The sequence below is a fragment of the Zonotrichia leucophrys genome, chromosome 9 (genome assembly GCF_028769735.1).
Source record: "Zonotrichia leucophrys gambelii isolate GWCS_2022_RI chromosome 9, RI_Zleu_2.0, whole genome shotgun sequence".
Taxonomy (NCBI): domain Eukaryota; kingdom Metazoa; phylum Chordata; class Aves; order Passeriformes; family Passerellidae; genus Zonotrichia; species Zonotrichia leucophrys.
The window spans coordinates 24,350,834-24,367,521 of NC_088179.1; the positions used below are offsets into that span (position 1 = coordinate 24,350,834).

General features: G+C 49.4%; 2 protein-coding genes across 4 annotated transcripts in view; one reads left to right on the forward strand and one right to left on the reverse strand.

Annotated features, from left to right (window-relative positions):
- Positions 1 to 16,688, forward strand: part of VEPH1 (ventricular zone expressed PH domain containing 1) — a 60,866-nt gene that overhangs the window by 7,077 nt on the left and 37,101 nt on the right. The window contains exons 3-6 of one of the 3 annotated variants that reach the window (XM_064721288.1): positions 2,685 to 2,958; positions 3,739 to 3,954; positions 6,191 to 6,365; positions 7,351 to 7,581. In XM_064721288.1, the coding sequence (XP_064577358.1) occupies positions 2,821 to 2,958; positions 3,739 to 3,954; positions 6,191 to 6,365; positions 7,351 to 7,442 (621 nt within the window). In that variant the 5' untranslated portion in view covers positions 2,685 to 2,820 and the 3' untranslated portion in view covers positions 7,443 to 7,581. Of the gene's footprint in view, positions 1 to 2,684; positions 2,959 to 3,738; positions 3,955 to 6,190; positions 6,366 to 7,350; positions 7,582 to 16,688 lie in introns of those variants that run through there. The other 2 variants (XM_064721289.1, XM_064721287.1) reach the window with 2 other exon arrangements.
- On the reverse strand, positions 9,446 to 16,028 carry PTX3 (pentraxin 3). Its single transcript, XM_064721290.1, has 3 exons — positions 15,844 to 16,028; positions 14,840 to 15,361; positions 9,446 to 10,765 (listed from the first exon to the last, which is right to left on the reverse strand). Exons 1-3 carry the CDS (start codon positions 15,989 to 15,991, stop codon positions 10,152 to 10,154), a joined length of 1,284 nt encoding a protein of 427 aa, XP_064577360.1. The 5' UTR covers positions 15,992 to 16,028; the 3' UTR covers positions 9,446 to 10,151.

The window sequence follows — 16,688 nt, forward strand, 5'->3', positions numbered from 1 at the left end:
GGTGTTGGAAACCAGATCAAACCTTGGAATTAATGTGGGACTGCACCAGAACCAGAGCAAGTGGTTTGTGTTATGAGCTGAGGGTGTTTTCCTGCATAACGATGAGTTGAAGTTTGTTCCCAGCGCTGGAGTTCCTGCTTTGTTCCCCATGTTCTGGCCTTGGAAAGGTGTGAATTCCTGCTCTGAATCCCCTCTGCAGTGCCAGGGGGATCCGGGCAGGATGGACAAACTTTGGGCAAACCCTTTGCCTTCTCCATTCCTTCTGTGTGTGGGACACAAATACAGCCAGTGAGAAAACTCTGATGGGTGGTGTGGAGTCAGGCTGATGGAGATTCAAGGTGATGAGTTACCTCAGGAGCTACACCCTGCAGCAATTTCATTGCCCAGCTTGACCCTTTAAAAAAAGAAAATTTAAAAACGACATTTTATAAGACACATGATTTGTCTTCCCTCTTGCTCAGTGCCAGCTGCCTATTAATAGCAAATCTTGTAGTGAGCAAGGAAATGCTTAAGGAACAATTCTCTTTAATGCTGATGGAAGGAAAGTATTTCCAGCACTGTTACACAATGTAAGCATTAAGAGGATTTGCTATAATTCCATTTCCAAGGGATCACAATAAATAAGTGTTTTCCTGCGTTATCCTGAGTGTTGTCTATAAAACTCACATAAAATTCTCTGTCTGGGTAGAGCTCAGGAGCTCTCTGAGAAGCTGCTGCGCAGGAGCACACCCAGGGGAGGATCATTTGCAAAAGGCCAATGATATCCCCAAGGATCAGGGAATATCCTGAGCTGGAGGGGACCCAGGAGGATGATGAGGGCCAGCTCCTGCAGAAAGGGCTGCTGTGTTTCAGAGCAGCTGATCCGAGGGAGGGCTCCTTCCTGGAGCATTTTTCTGCATTATGTGGGCACATTTTGTTGTGCTATTCCTGAGGCTCATGTTAAAAGGCAAAGCAAACCTCAGACCCTCTTTTGTGCTCGAGTAAAGGCTGCAGAACGACAGCATTTATTCCTTTGGCCAGGAAATCTCCTCTCCAGCAAGGCCGTTCACTTGTTCTCTCTCTTTCAAACAGTGTGAGCTTACCGAGGGCTGTTTCCCCTCCTTCCCAGGGCAGGATAGCTTTCCACTAACACAGAGAGTTCTGTTTCCTCTATTAAAAACAACTGCCCTCAAGTGGAGCAGGCTTTGTATTTTGCCCTGGAAACAGAGCAGCTCATTCAGAGATAAGGCCTCGCTGCATTTGGGCTCTTTGGTCACCTGATGGAGCCAAGGGTAACTTTTAGGCTGCTTTAGTCTGCATTCCTGGGATGCCTTCCCTGTGGCACTGCAATTCACAGCTCGGGATGCCTGCCTGCCTGCCTGCCAGCCTTCCTGCTGCCCCCGGCCCTGCCTGCTGCCCGGGGGCACAGGAGCAAAGGGGCAGCCAGAGCACTTGGCCCCATCCCCGAGGATGGCCTGGGGGGATCCCGAACAGGTAAAAAATTCTGTGTCTGTGTCTCTCTGACCTTCTGGTTTTGGGTTCGTGAATGGCTGAGTGTGAGCAGGTGAGAGCATCCTGCCCTGCCACCCTCCCTGTGGTTCAGCTGGGTGATTTGTGCCTCGGGATTTGCAGTCTCAGCTCCTTTCTGCTTCTGCTCGATGGGAATGGGAGTCCTGTGGAATGGCATTGGTAGAGCTGGGGAAATTAAAACAGCCCTGCCTTGTGGCATTAGTAAGTGCAGTGTGCTGCCTATTAAAATAGAAATTGGTCCAGGGGGCTGCTTCCAGAAGGTTCTCAGTGTTTTGCCTTGGTTTTGCCCCTTCTGTGGATGCCCCAACTCTGGCAGTGTTGAAAGCCAGGCTGGGTAAGGCCTTGGGCAACCTGGGCTAGTGGGAGGGGGCGGCCCTGCCCATGGTGGGTGGGCTTTAAGGTCCCTCCCAATTCTCTAATGTTTTGTGAGTCTATGATTATATTTGACTTCTATTTTTTCTGAAAAAGATAATAAAATAGGGATTAAGGGTGCTCCATATCTCAAATAATAATTGTAAGTGATATATCTTGTGGTTTTGTCAACTCCAGAGAAGAATCCAGAGAAACTGGCACAGCGAATCCCCGTGGGACCCAAGCAGAGTTTTGGGACTCAAGTGCAGGACACTTCTCAAAGTGTGAGCCTGGCTCAGCCTCTGCTCCATTCCTCAGACAAGGCTTTGTTTTACAGGAGTTTAAAAGCCCCTAGGGATCATTTTGGCAACAAAAGTGACAGTTTTTTCTAAACAAAGATCGCTATCTTCTCAATCTTGCTAGTAATGTTTTTCTGGAGTCAAGACATAACAACCCAGGGAAGAGAGGAAGAGGCTTCACCCTCCTCCTCCTCCTGGAGCTCTGCTCCTGACCAGGGAAAGGGATTTAGAACCTTCAGCAGCTGGTTCAGGGACCAGTCTGCTCAGGTAACGTGCACAGAAAGGAAGAAAACCTTGGGTTCAGTTATTAGGTATTTTTAAATCTAATTTTAAGCTGCTTAGTGTTTGAAGATAAAAATTCACACAGTTCATGAATGTGCTTGAGGATGTCCCTGGCTCAGGGGTCTTGTGTGACACTTTCACAAACATTTAAAAATCTTTGCTAAACTGGAATACGTCAATCAATGCATTTACTAGTTTTTCTTCTTTTTTTTTTTTTTTTTAATTTTTATTGTTTTCTTTTAGACTGGGGCCAAGGAAGCCTTGAAACACAGCCCGGATTTATCCTTCATGTGAACCCGGTTGCTCCTGGCTGGGCCTGCTCCCGTTGTGTGCCCAGCTGAGTGCCCACGGTGCCCGCAGAGGGCGGCTGGGCAGGGCCATGCATCAGCTCTTCGGGCTGGTGCTGGCACACAAGGACCTGTCCCGGGCGGGGGATCTCTTCTCCCTGGAGGATGCCGAGATCGAAGGGAGCCTCTCCGAAGCTCTTGAGCAGATCAGGATCATTAGTTCAGCTGCAGTGAGTGAAACGTTGTCCCTAATAAAATTTTTTATTAGATTATATTGTATAAATAAGGGGGGGTATATAAACAATTTAAATTTCTGGTAAGACTTGAAGAGAAAATAATTAAAATATATTTATAAATTTTTAGAAATATTTATATTTTATTTATATTTTTATGTATGTACAAATATTTTATAAATTCTATATATCTCTCTTTATATAAATATATATTTTTAAATATTTTTAATTTTTTTTTTAATGTGCTGACAAAATCCAGTTCCCACCAGATTCAAAGATATTTCAAGGTCATCTTGAAGGATGAACTTGAAATTATAAAATAATAATATAATAATATAATATATATTATATAATATAATAATATATATTATATAATATTATATAATATTATATATATATATAATATGTTATATATTATATTATTATATAGATATGTATATATAATATAATATATAATATATATTTAAACTATATATGTTTAAACTATATAAATATAGTTTATTATATATATTATATATAATGATATAATAAAACTTGAAACATAATTTTTATTAAATAGTTATTTAAAACACATTAAAGATTAATAAGGTTACAGGGGTCCATACCTTCCCAGTAATGAGAATTAAGACCTGTGGGATGACAAATTCCGGAGTTCTGTCACGCTGAACATTTGCTGTGAAGGTGGACATGGGAAAATGGACACTGTGCCGCAACAAAAAGTGAATTTGGTGGGGTGCTGGCAGAGCAGCTGACTGCAGTGAGTTTTGCTTGCCCCAGGACTACCAGAGCAACGACAACGACCAGGCCGTGGTGGAGATCTGCATCACGCGCATCACCACGGCCATCAGGGAGACCGCCTCCATCGAGAGGCACGGCAGGGCCCTGGTGGCTCTCTGGGAGTCCTGCCTGGAGCACAACCTGACGCCCTCTGGCAGGGACGAGGATGCCCCGCATGCCAAAATTGCATCTGACATCATGAGCTGCATCCTGCAGGTAGAGCTGGGCTGGCAGCAGCAGTGCTGTCCTCTCAGTGCCAATTTTTCTTTGTTTTACTTTTTAGAATACTTTGGTAACTCTCTTTTTGTGTGCTTGTGAGTGGTGATGTTTAAAACTCAGAGCTTGGGGAATTGCACTTTTCTGATTCCTCTTGAAATCATTGAGGTAACTCACAGAATCCAGGAATGGTTTGGGATGGAAGGACCTCAAAGTCCATCCAGTGTCACCCCTGCCATGGGGACACCTCCCACTGTCCCAGGCTGCTCCAAGCCCTGCCCAGCCTGGCCTTGGGCACTGCCAGGGATCCAGGGGCAGCCACAGCTGATTTATAAAAGTACATTTGCTGTTCCCTAAAGCAGAGCTTTTATTGGCAAGCTCCTTTGCATTAAAACAAAGAGGTATAAACTGAGGTTTTCCAGCAGATGTGGGGGACAGTTGGAACAATAATGAATATCTGCCAGCTGGGCTGGATCTCAGGCAGGTCTCTGTTGATATCAGCAGCAGGGAGGTCCCCAAGGTTTGCAAACATCACTGGATCACTTTATTGAAATCTGCTCTTCATTGTCACCTCCACATCTTCTGAGTGTGCCTTCCTGCCCTGATGTTTATCATGGAACAAATGAAACCTTTCTCCTTCCCTCTGAATCCAAACCTTTTCTTAACTAAGGATTTTATCTTTATTGTAAGGGGTGGGGGAAAAAAAAAAAGGAATTGTTCTTTGGAATTTTCTTAGATCTTTTAAACCCCAGTCAGAGAGCCAAGCCTTATCTTCCCATTCTTTGTGTGGAGTAGCAGAGCAATAACTTGGAGCAGCATTTGGCTCCTGCTCCGTGGTGTCTCAGCCAAACATAACAAGGCATTATGTTGATTTAAACATGCTGCTGCAGAAAGCTCCATTTATTTGAAGGGCTTTTCTCATTAAAGATGCAGCTTTTGGTCATATGGCAGCTGCCAGAATGATCTGTCTCGACACCAAGGGGTGGCTGCAGCCCCTTCTCCCCCAGGGGTCTCTGGGAGGGAGTGTCCAAGTCTCTGCTCCTGGGGAAAATCCTCAGAGCCACTCAGACTCTGTGGAATAACAGATTTGGGGTTTCTCAGTCTAAATTTATTCTGGTCAGGGCTGCTCCAGAATGAAAATCCAGAAAATCTGCTCTGCCTTCCTTCGCACTGTTCTGTTGCTGTCTGAAACATCTGGGTTCCAGGTTTGCCTGGGATTTCAGCTGCTAATTAGACATAATCAGACTGCAGGATTATTTTCAGAAATGGGGATGTGCTCCAGTTTCAAAGATCTGAGTGGAGAGGAGAGCACAGCACTGGTTAAGGAGGCTCCAGAGGAATGTGGGTGCTCAGTGACACACAAATGTGTCCTGCTGCTGTGGGGATTCAGCAGGCAATGGATGTGTGTGCTTTGTACACACAATTTTCTGTACCAATAATAACAGAAAACCTTTCCTGACCTTGATTCCAAACCCCAGGGTGCACTCAGGGACCCTGTGATTTCAGAAGCTTGGAGCCATTTTAGAAGAGGAGTTCGCACTCCTGAAGGATCTCAGTGTTCAGAGGAATTGGTGGAGGTGCCCAGAGCAGCTGGGGCTGCCCCTGGGTCCCTGGCAGTGCCCAAGGCCAGGCTGGAACAACCTGGGACAGGGGGAGGTGTCCCTGCCATGGCAGGGGTGGCACTGGGTGAGCTTTAAGGACCTTTCCAACCCAAACCATTCTGGAATTCTGTGAGTTTGAATAAAAAAATGAAATCTTAATGATTACAGAATAATTAATGACCAATACTAGAGCTACTACACTGAGCAAGTGTCCAGTGCAGTGGCTGCTCCAAGGTGTTTCCTGTGCTTTGGGATGATGGATGCAGCCTCTGTCTTTCCCAGGGAACACCAAACACAAAATGTCTCATTAGAAATGGCAGCATGTAGTTAGTGCACTTCATATCTTCTGTATTTTGTTTATGTTGGTTTTTATTTATGCACCACATATTTTGTTACTGTCCTTCTGCTTCCTCTAGCAGAAGACAAAAATAGGGCTATTCTTAACTTTTCCTGCAGCAGTAGTTTTAAATTTCTGTATTTGCTCTTTCTTTGACTCCTGCCTACAGTGGTGGTACCAAAACATGACCTTTCTTGACAAGCTTTTTTCTCTTTTCCCCCTGTTGCTTTGACTTTGGTTTCTCTACTCTGCCCAGCACTAGACTATTACATAAATATTTTTTCCCCCATTTTTGCAGAATTACAACCGGCCTCCAGTGATGGCCTTGGCCGTGCCAGTGGCAGTGAAGTTCCTGCAGAGGGGCAACAAGGAGCTGTGCAGGAACATGTCCAGCTACCTGTCCTTGGCTGCCATTGCCAAGGCTGAGCTGCTGGCTGAGCACACAGAAACCATCGTCAGGAGTGTCCTGCAAGGTAGGCCCAGCCCTGACTGGGGTTTAATCCAGGTGTGTGACCACACCAGGCTGTGCTAGGCAGGTACAGAGCCATGATCTTACAGAATCAATCAATCTTTAGGGGTGGGAAAGGCTCCAGGATCAATCCAACCATTCACCACATCATATGAGCTGTATAAAGCAGACCTATGGAAATATCTATAAATGCGATCAAATGTATTAATCACACTCTAACAGACTTTCTCAAGGAATATGTGAATTTACTGCACCTCTGGAGGTTTTGGTATGGATTGGCTCACCCACAGGGCAGGAAATACATCTGTACTCGTTAATATTCCCTGCTAATGGACTCCAAATTATCAGCCCTGATATGAGGCACCAGCCATGGAGCTCTTATCCTTCCTCTTAGTGTCACTGGCAAGGCTCCAAAAGAGAAATGGGGATGAAATTAATCCCATTCTGTGGTGGAATAGTCAGATGGAAGATATAAAAGCTTTGTAGTGGTTCTTTCATTTTGCCTATGTTATTAGCTTTATATAGAACAATGTTGCTAATCTTTTTACATTTTATTTTTTGCGGTTTAAAAAGCCAAAAATATTCATTCCTCTATAAAAGGAACTCCAGTTGAATTGGTGTAATAAAGTTCACAGTGTTTGTTGCAACACAGTGCTACTGCAGTGGTAAAATCAGTGTTCTCCTTCGAGTAGGGGTGATAGCAGTAAGTAGCAATAACTAAATATTAAAAGAACATTGTTATGAAGATGTTAAGCCCTCAAAATAAATGTGTGCATCCTGTATTTATTAATTTATAATATAATTTTTAATAATGTGCTAACTTTAGTTGTTGCCATCTGTACTTTGTGGGGTAGAAATAGTGAGTATAGTAGTGAGAATAGTAGTAAGAGAAAGAAATAGTGAATATGTGCAAGGTTTTGGGAAAAGTGATGCACACCATAACGAAGGTTTCAGCAGGGCTGAGTTGTGTATTTATGTTCTTCCACCAGCAGATGTTGCTGTGGATATCAGGTTTGGGAATTCCAGCCTGGAAGGGGCCGCTCGGAACAGGCAAAATGATTTGTTTGGCGTGGTGGCTTAATTACCCTGCACATAATTGGCGTGTGAGGCTGGGTCTGCAGCAGGCTGGGAACTCAGAGCTGCCCGGAGAGTGTTTGCTGAAGGGAGCAGGAGGCTTGGCTGCTCAGGATGGATTTCCAGGGCACTTTCTGGAGACAAAGCCGTGTTGTGGGGCTGCACAGACGGGGCTCGGCCTCGTGGCACCAGGCTGAGCAAACTTTGGCCCCTTGCCTGCAAATGCTGGAGAGGAACTGCAGCTTTTCATTACTTGGGGCAACTCTTTGGCTGCACAGCCAGGTTCTTATCTCATTAGCTAAAAAGGAGCTCTTTGGGGAGGGTTTGGCTGCTCTGAGCTCGGTGCTGACACCGCCCGTCAGCACCGGGGTCACACGGATTTATTCCCGTTTATTCCCGGGGGACAGCAGCAGCTCTGCCCTGCAATCCGAGATTCCCGAGGCTGCTGCACCTTCCAGGGCAGCTCAGGCATCCTGTGCTGCTGGGCTGTGGCTCAGCCTCGCTCCCCCATCTGTGTGGGCAGTGTAGGATTGCAGCTTTTTCATAACTGGAGCCCAAATTTCCTCCAAACTGCTCCAAAGGAAAGCGTAGCTGAGCAAGGAAGGAAGGATGGAATTGTGCTGGAGGAGGTGGGCTGTGCTGCTGGGGTGACGAAGGAAGAGCAGAGCACTCTGGAAAAGGGAAGTTTTCCAGCTGAGTCAGTGAGGATGGAAGGCCTGGCTGAGCCTTTGGTCCTCTGCCAAAGCTGAGCTGAGACAGGAGAAGGCTCCTTCCAAGACAAAGCATTTCAGGTATGAGCTGCAGCAAGAGGAGCAGCCAGGAAGGATTTCTGGAGATCTTTCTGAGGATTTTCCTTTTCCTGCTGCATTTCAGGGACATTTGTTTTCACTTAATGGAGGGCACTGAACAGAGGGGGGATTTGAGAGTGGTTCTGCCCTTGCACAATGGTGGGACCCTGAGTGTTTTTGTAACTCTGAATATCTGGGTTTTGGCTGCCAGAGATGAACAGAGGTAATATTTCATTGTTCTCTAGCAAAGGTTATTTGCAGATATTACTTAGTGAGGGATTTTTGTCAAGTTTACTGCCAAGCATTTATAACATAGATACATTTTTACTGCAGGGTAACAGGAGAAATCCCAGCAATCAGAGCAATTCTTTTCCCTTATATAAGCAGTGCTGCCAAAACTTTGGAGCAGGTCGTATAACTTTAGGTACGAAGCACAGCCCTCTTGAATGGCACAGGAAAGTGGAATTTACCTTTTTAAACTACTTTTGTATCCGGGCAGCAAGGATCTGTCATGGCCAGGAGGAAGTGTAGCAGCAACATGTCAAGAAATTTGTCAAAGTGTGTTCTTAGGACATCTGTGGAGAATGAAACAGACAGGGAAACATGGGGATAGCGAAGAAGGATGGGCTGCTTCCAGGGGAAACAGGAATTGTTTGAATAAGACATTCCTCATGATAGCTTCTTCAGAGGCTTCAACAGGTAGCAAGTAATGGTTCTTGTTGTAAATGGCTACACACCCAGTGAGTGGGGTATTCATCATTCTCTGCTTGAGCTCTGTTTTCTACATGGAAATCATCAGCAGTTCCCTGGCTCCCTGCAGCTGCTGCTGTGCTCTGTGTCCAGCCCTAGGCTTTCAGGGGATTTGGGATAAGTTTGTGTGAGAGAGAAGAGAATCACTGGCACTTAGCAGCAATTCTATCTTGTACAAACCCCCTGAGGACAGCAAACAAGTCCAAATGTACCTTAAAACCTGGCTCTAGAGGGCCAGGATGGGGTCCCTGCTCCTGTGAGTTGTTGCTATTGTGCTTTCTCTATCAGCAGCTAAAACAGCATGGTTAAAAATGTGGAAAAAGCCCCACTTGGGGCTTGGTTCAGAATTTTGGTTTATGAGAAGAGTAGAGAGTTTTAGTCTAGTAAAGTATCTTTATTTACAAAACAACTTTACAAAAATAATTTCAATAAAATTATCACAAAGTCAATGTACAATATAATACAGCTGCATTTCCTCCCAATGTCACGTCAGATTATGATGGGGAATATTATTTTTATATCAATCCATGGCATAAATAATGCTTTAAACAAGGAACTAGCCTTCTTAGAGCCTACACATTACTAACAATGATTAATAGACAACACATTTTTTGATTTGGGTGCTTCCTCTGTAAAATTCACATTAACACTATAGAACCCAAGGATTGAAGGGAGCCTGGAATGGTTTGGGTTGGAAGGGACCTTAAAGCTCACCCAGTGCCACCCCCTGCCATGGGCAGGGACACCTTCCACTGTCCCAGGTGCTCCAAGCCCTGTCCAACCCGGCCTTGGGCACTGCCAGGGATGCAGGGGCAGCCACAGCTGCTGTGTTTTGCAGAGCCAGGTCAGATTTTCCTCAGCAGGGATGTTGGGAGCTCCATTTGGCTCCTGAATGTCCATGGTGACCCTCACTTTATACATCAGAAACCCTGCACTGGGGAGACAGAGCTGCCTGAGCCCAGGGGCACCTTTCCAGTGGCACCCCTTGGTGTGTGGCTGTGTTTTCAGGGTTTCTCCAGGACAGCAGGCAGAAATCCATCCCATCTCCACAGTGCCTCCTTCTGTGAGCTTGCAGGGCTGCTGTTCCTTGGGGATTCCAGAGGCAGGGGCTGCTGCAGCTCTGGCTGTTGCAGTGTTGAGTTCAGCTCTGTGCAATCCGTCCCTGTGCAGCCCCAGCTTTAGGACACGTACTGGGCCCCTCCGTAGGGCAGCACCTCGGTCACCCCCCAGCCCACCACGTTGCCCCGGGTGCCACAGGTGTCCCCCGTGCTCTGGGCTGTCACCTCGGCGGGGCTGAGCACTCTGTCCCACAGGTTAAAGCCAGTCAGCTTCCCCGAGAAGGCCAGGGCTTCATCAAACCCTCCTCCCACGCAGCAGCCGTTCTTCTCCTGGCCCAGCTGCAGGATGCCCCCGTCGGGGATGGTGTGAGCCCCAGCCACGTGCCAGGCGCTGGCTGCCAGCTCCCCCTGTGCCCACAGCGATGCAGATCCGTTCTCCGAGCTCCAGGAGCCGCACAGGTGCAGCCACTTGCCAGGAACCACCACGTTGGTGGCAGCCAGCTTGTGCTGGGCGCTGCCCACGGCCAGCACGGCCGAGGCGCGGCTCAGGTACAGCTGGATCTCGTAGGGGTTGAACCTGGTTCCGTAGGAGAACACGATGGTTTTGTCCAGGGCCTCGGTCACCTTGAGCCAGATGCAGGCGGTGAAGGAGCTCAGGGTCATTGCAGAGGTCGGGTGCACGCTGCCAAAGATCTTCCTGGAGCGCATGGGGAACAGAATTGCGGTTTCACAGCCTGGAAGGGTTGAGAAGATTGTCAGGTAAATAAGAATGGGTTATTTGTATGTGCACAGCTGGGACCTTTAACACTGCATGGCATCATTATGGCTGGAAAAGACCTCTGCCATCACTGAGTTGTGGCTGCCCTATCTCTGGCAGTGCCCAAGGGCAGGCTGGACGTTGAGCCTTGGAGCAGCCTGGGGCAGGGAAAGGTGTCCCTGCCCATGGCAGGTGGGACTGGAACAAGATCATCTTTAAAGATCCCTTCATCCCAAATAATTCCATGGTTTTGTGAACTGCCAGCCTGGCACCATCGTGTTCACCACTCAACCAGGCCCTCAAGTGCCACATCCACCCATTTTTGAGCTCTTCCAGGGATGGGGACTCCATCACTCCTCTGGGCAGCCTGCCCCAATGCCTAATCCAGTGCTCACTTCCAGGCTTCCCAAAGGGAGCTGAGAGCTCAGCTCATCCAGTGGGATGCAGGAACCTACCCCAGGAGGACTGGAAGGAGCTGTCAGAGCTGGTGGAGGAATTGCTGGACACTATGGCAAGGGATATAATCCAGCTGCAGGGATCTCTGGGCTCTTCCCTGCCTGCACAGGGGGCACTGTACAGTCTGGGGCATCCAAAGGGTTAATGCAGCCTGTCTGCCCTGCTGCTTCCTTTGGGAAGCTCTGGATGGAGCACCACCCCTGGGAGAGGGACTCTGTCAGCCCCTGGAATTGGGTAATTCTGCCAGGTAATTGGGTAACCCTCCCTCGGCGCCACCAAGTGTTGTTTTATCCTCTAAGTCTGGGGCAGTGAAAATACCAATGTTGTGCCAAGGGAAGGGGTCAGGGATCCCCTCAAACAGCAGGTTTGGCATTCCCAGGAGAAGGGAACTGCTGGGAGGCTGTGCCATGGATAATGGGCATCAGGGCACAGGAGCTGCTGAGCAGCAGAAAGTGTTGGCAGGAACATGCTGAGATGGGCTTGCTTCCTTAATTTACATGACCCCCTTTCCTGGCCCTGCCTTTAGGATTTTTTGGTCAGGAGTTTTCATGGGCACTGGTTAAACGGGGGAAATTATGAGACAAGTGGTACTTTTTAACCAGCTCTTCTCTCACGTCCAATCAATCAAAGTGTTGATAATAGAAATTAGATTAGTTAAAACCACTAACAGAAATTTATGCAGCTTGGGAAAGCAACTGGTGATCAGTAAAGCCAAGACATTTCTGGTGGTTTCTGTGCTGCTCCCTGGTTGCACCTAAGTTAATATCCAAGGTGACAGGAGGGAACAAGCAGCCCCTTCTCCAATTAAGCTGCTTCATTTCCTGTTTAAAGAAGCTGGAGGATCCGAAATGTCTAAAACGTGTGTGGAAATTTCTGCTCCCGGGAATGAAGGACTCTTTGTGCCCTCCAGGACTGAGCTGCTGTGGTATTTCATGGGCTGCTTCCCTCCAGCTTTGAGCAGATTTTACACCTCCCATTGACCCTTTTGAGGAGGAGCAGGGTCAGTGAGCAACTGCTGGGGATTCTCCTTAAAATGCTACTTAGGAGCACTATTGTGAAAAAGATTTTAATTAGCAGGCTTTCAGGCTCCATTATCAAAGCCTAAACAAAATTAAAACCAGCCTCAGTGAAGAACAAAAAAGTGTGATTAGAAAATCCCTCAAGAGTATGGCTGGCAGTAAGTCAAGATGTGAAAAATTAAAGTCAGTTGCTAAAAATTCCCTTGGAAAAAAAAATCCAGAGAGATACTCTGGAAGTACTTAAAACGTAGCCTTTAAATTTACAAGTATGGTTGTTTTATGTAAAATCATGTGGGAACCAGTGGAAATAAAGTGAATTTCCACTGCTGATCCTCACTGCAGATCGAGTTTGTTGCTCTCACCTAGGGCAGAGTGGCTGCTGAGGTACAGGGAGAAAAGGAATGAGATCACGCTCTCTGCAAGGTTTGTGTTTGGGGAAAAGAGGAATCTGCTCAAAGACCTCCTCCCAACACACCGAGATTTCTGAGGTGGTGTGATAAAGCAGTGAAAAGAATTTACTTCTAAAGCTGAGTCTGCCCTGCATGAAGGGATGGGCTCAGGTTAGGCTGTAAAGGCTTTGATGTGAGCAATTCTGTGGCTTTTGTTGCCTTTGCTGTAGCAATTACTGCTCCTCTCTGCTCCCTGCAGATGCTGCACCTCCTCCTTCCTGCAGGGGTAGATTTTGGGGGGGTTTAGGTGGCAATAATTTATATTTGTGGAAAACAGAGCCATTAACCAGCAGTTAGAAGCCCGGCAGTGTCAGCTCACCGGTGGGCAGGGTGATTTCAGTGCAGTTTGTCTTGCACATGGTGATTCTGCACCCACATTTAAACAAATGAGGGGCTGCTCTGCCACACCCAAAGCTGCTGCTGCTGCTTTTCTGGGTGTCTCCTTGCCCTGCACAGAAAAGCTGAGTTGGGATTTGAGGCATGAGCCCACCTTTCTATGGCCACCCCACTGATCAGTGCAAATGTTTTGGAAAAGGAAAAATCCCCCAAACAGCAGCAGCAGCACGGGTCACTGATTTCTCTGTGCCACTGGGAATATTCAGGGCAGGATACTCCCACTGGCATGCAGGGAATGTGCCCTCCCTGCCCTAGAATTGTGCTTGGCTGGCTGGCAGCAGCATGTCAGCTCTTGGGCACCAGGCTGGTGAGGAGATGCTCATGGAGGAAGAGGAAGGAGTGGGAACATGCAGGAGAACAGGAGAGCTCCCTGACTGCTGCAAACACACAGGAGTCACCAGCTGGGAAGGCAAAAGGTGAGAGAACATCATCTGGGTGTCTAAAATACATTTGCTGCTCTCTGACAATGGCTTTGATCTGGGAGAGCCAGGAGGAGGTGGGATCCTGGCTGGCTCTGCCCTGCACGAGGACTTTGATGAAACCTTTCTTTGATCCTATGTTTGAGAAGCTCAGTGCCTCTCTTTCCATGAGTTCTGGGTTCCCCCCTGTTGTGTTACACTAATTCTTACACAGCCTGTTCCAAGCTGCCCTGCTGCTCCTGGGGCTGCAGAAGGAGATGCCCAGGAAGGGGTTTGTGGATCCCTGTTGCTGCTTTGGAGATGCCCAGGAAGGGGTTTGTGGATCCCTGTTGCTGCTTTGGAGGTGCCCAGGAAGGGGTTTGTGGATCCCTGTTGCTGCTTTGGAGGTGCCCAGGAAGGGGTTTGTGGATCCCTGTTGCTGCAGAAGGAGGTGCCCAGAAGGGGTTTGTGGATCCCTGTTACTGCTTTGGAGGTGCCCAGGAAGGGGTTTGTGGATCCCTGTTGCTGCTTTGGAGGTGCCCAGGAGGGGGTGTGTGGATCCTGTTACTGCTTGGAGGTGCCAGGAAGGGTTTGTGGGTCCCTGTTACTGCTTTGGAGGTGCCCAGGAAGGGGTTTGTGGGTCCCTGTTGCTGCAGGAGGTGCCCAGGAAGGGGTTTGTGGATCCCTGTTGCTGCTTTGGAGGTGCCCAGGAAGGGGTTTGTGGGTCCCTGTTGCTGCAGGAGGTGCCCAGGAAGGGGTTTGTGGGTCCCTGTTGCTGCAGAAGGAGGTGCCCAGGAAGGGGTTTGTGGATCCCTGTTGCTGCAGAAGGAAATGCCCACCCAGGAAGGGGTTTGTGGATCCCTGTTGCTGCAGGAGGTGCCCAGGAAGGGGTTTGTGGGTCCCTGTTACTGCTTTGGAGGTGCCAGGAAGGGGTTTGTGGTCCCTGTTGCTGCAGGAGGTGCCCAGGAAGGGTTTGTGGATCCCTGTTACTGCTTTGGAGGTGCCCAGGAAGGGGTGTGTGGATCCCTGTTGCTGCAGGAGGTGCCCAGGAAGGGTTTGTGGTCCCTGTTGCTGCAGGAGGTGCCCAGGAAGGGGTTTGTGGATCCCTGTTGCTGCAGAAGGAGGTGCCCACCCAGAAGGGGGTTTGTGGGTCCCTGTTGCTGCAGAAGGAGGTGCCCAGGAAGGGGTTTGTGGATCCCTGTTGCTGCAGAAGGAAATGCCCACCCAGGAAGGGGTTTGTGGATCCCTGTTGCTGCTTTGGAGGTGCCCAGGAAGGGGTTTGTGGATCCCCGTTATTTTGGAGTGGCCTCCCCCGAGCTCAGGCTGGCCTTACCTGCAGGCAGCAGGTGCTGAGCTGCCCATTGCTGTGACGCCCTCAGCTCAGCCCGGGTCTGCTGCAGCTCCTCCCACAGGGAGCTCAGGATGGGGCTGTCCCCTCGGCTGCCATGCTGTCTGTCCTGCTGCAGGGCTGTTTGCTGTGCCTGCTCCTCGGCCCTGCCGCGCCAGGCGCTCTCCAGCCAGCCCAGCCTCGCCGACACGTTGTGGCTCAGCTGCAGGACGTGCTCCAGAACCTTCCCTTGCTCCGACTCCTGCAGCCTCCGGGCCTGCTCAGCCTGGTCCCTGCTCCTCAGCAGCGCCTGCTCCACCTGGGACACCACGCGCGAGGTGACGGTGGTGACAGTGCCCGCCAGGGTGGTGGCCAGCTGGCTCAGCTCTGCCCTCAGGGTCTGCAGCTCCAGCCTGGGCAGCTCATCCAGAGCCTGCAGCATCATGTTCTCCTTCATCTGCGAGTTCTCCAGCATGATGAACAGCTTGTCCCACTTGCTGTGCTCCCGCTGGCAGTCGCACGAAGCAGCTGCAAGAGAACGGGAATGGACAGATGTTGCTGCTCCTTGGTACCGAGTGTCACACGGCAGCGTTTGGCAAAGCCTGGCTCTGTGCAAGGCTGTGTCCTCCCGACTGTCACAGAGTCGTGGGCTCAGGCTGGTTTGGGCTGGAAGGGACCCTACAGACAATCTGGTTCCAGCCCCCTGCCGTGCTGGGGCCGTGCCTTTCCCTCTGTATCGGGACAGAACCGTGCAGGGGTGAGATTACAGGGATCCTAAACCCCTGGGACAGCAGCAGCCTTTTGCAGGAAAACTGGGAAATCAAGAGCCTAAAGCACAGCCCAAGGCACCCATCCAAGGGCTTTACCTTTACTGCCCATAATAACCCACTGCTACGAGCACGAGCCTCTCCCTCTGGAAAAAGTAAATTATGTTTGCAGTAATAACTCTTACAAGAGCTAGGCAGCACCGAAGGCAGTTCTGCACTTAAATTCAGTTTAAATTTACTCACCTTCCTCAGCCGCAGGGGCTGGACCTTCGATTTCATTATCCAGGTTCACGTACATGAGCTCGTAGTCATCGTCTTCATCCACCACAGAGCCAGAAACTCTGAAAGCACAGAGCAGCGTGAGCAGGGACAGGAGCTCTCGGGGCAGCATTCTCCTGGCTCTCCTGGGGCTGTGCAGGGGCTGCGGGGCTGTGAGAGCTGCAGGAGCTGCAGCGGAGCCGGGGCTGTGCAGGAACTGCAGGAGCTGCAGCGGAGCCGGGGCTGTGCAGGAACTGCAGGAGCTGTGAGAGCTGCAGGAGCTGCAGCGGAGCCGGGGCTGTGCAGGAGCTGCAGCGGAGCCGGAGCTGCAGCGGAGCCGCAAGCGAGCGCTGGCAGCGCCCGAGCCCAATGAATGAGCGAGCGCTGCCGGCTGCGCCTTTTGGGGAAGGAAGGGAAGGGAAGGGGGCGGGCAGCTTGCTCAATCCCAGCCCTCCAGGTTGGCCTGGGGGATGCTCTGATCCGCCCCAAGGCGGATCGGGACGTGCAGGACTGCGCGGGCTGGGCTGGGTTGTTTTGTGTCGTTTGTGCAAAAGAAAGCGTTCCCTGCAAGTTCAGTTTGTGGTCGGTGTGTGCCAGGGTTGTGGAAGGTTGGTAGAAAAATAAACATACCTGGAGTTGGTTTGGGTACTCGTGTCTGGTTTAGCTAAATAGCGCAGCTTTTTTGGAGGGTTAGGCGGTGCTGTATAATAAATTCTATTATATACCAACAAGTTATTGCTTTAAGCAATAAAGGAGAGCTCTTAAGGAGTTCTAACAGCTTGTTAGGGTCCTGCTTTTCCAGCCCTAATTAGCACTTACGCCACCATTAC

What these genes read in the sequence shown, in the direction of transcription:
- PTX3 (XM_064721290.1), bottom strand. Translation starts at nt 15,991, where the DNA reads ATGCTGCCCCGAGAGCTCCTGTCCCTGCTCACGCTGCTCTGTGCTTTC. An exon ending in AGCCCCTGCGGCTGAGGAAG is followed by an intron (nt 15,362 to 15,843) that starts GTGAGTAAATTT and finishes GTTCTCTTGCAG; the next exon opens with CTGCTTCGTGCGACTGCCAG. An exon ending in TCAGCACCTGCTGCCTGCAG is followed by an intron (nt 10,766 to 14,839) that starts GTAAGGCCAGCC and finishes CAACCCTTCCAG; the next exon opens with GCTGTGAAACCGCAATTCTG.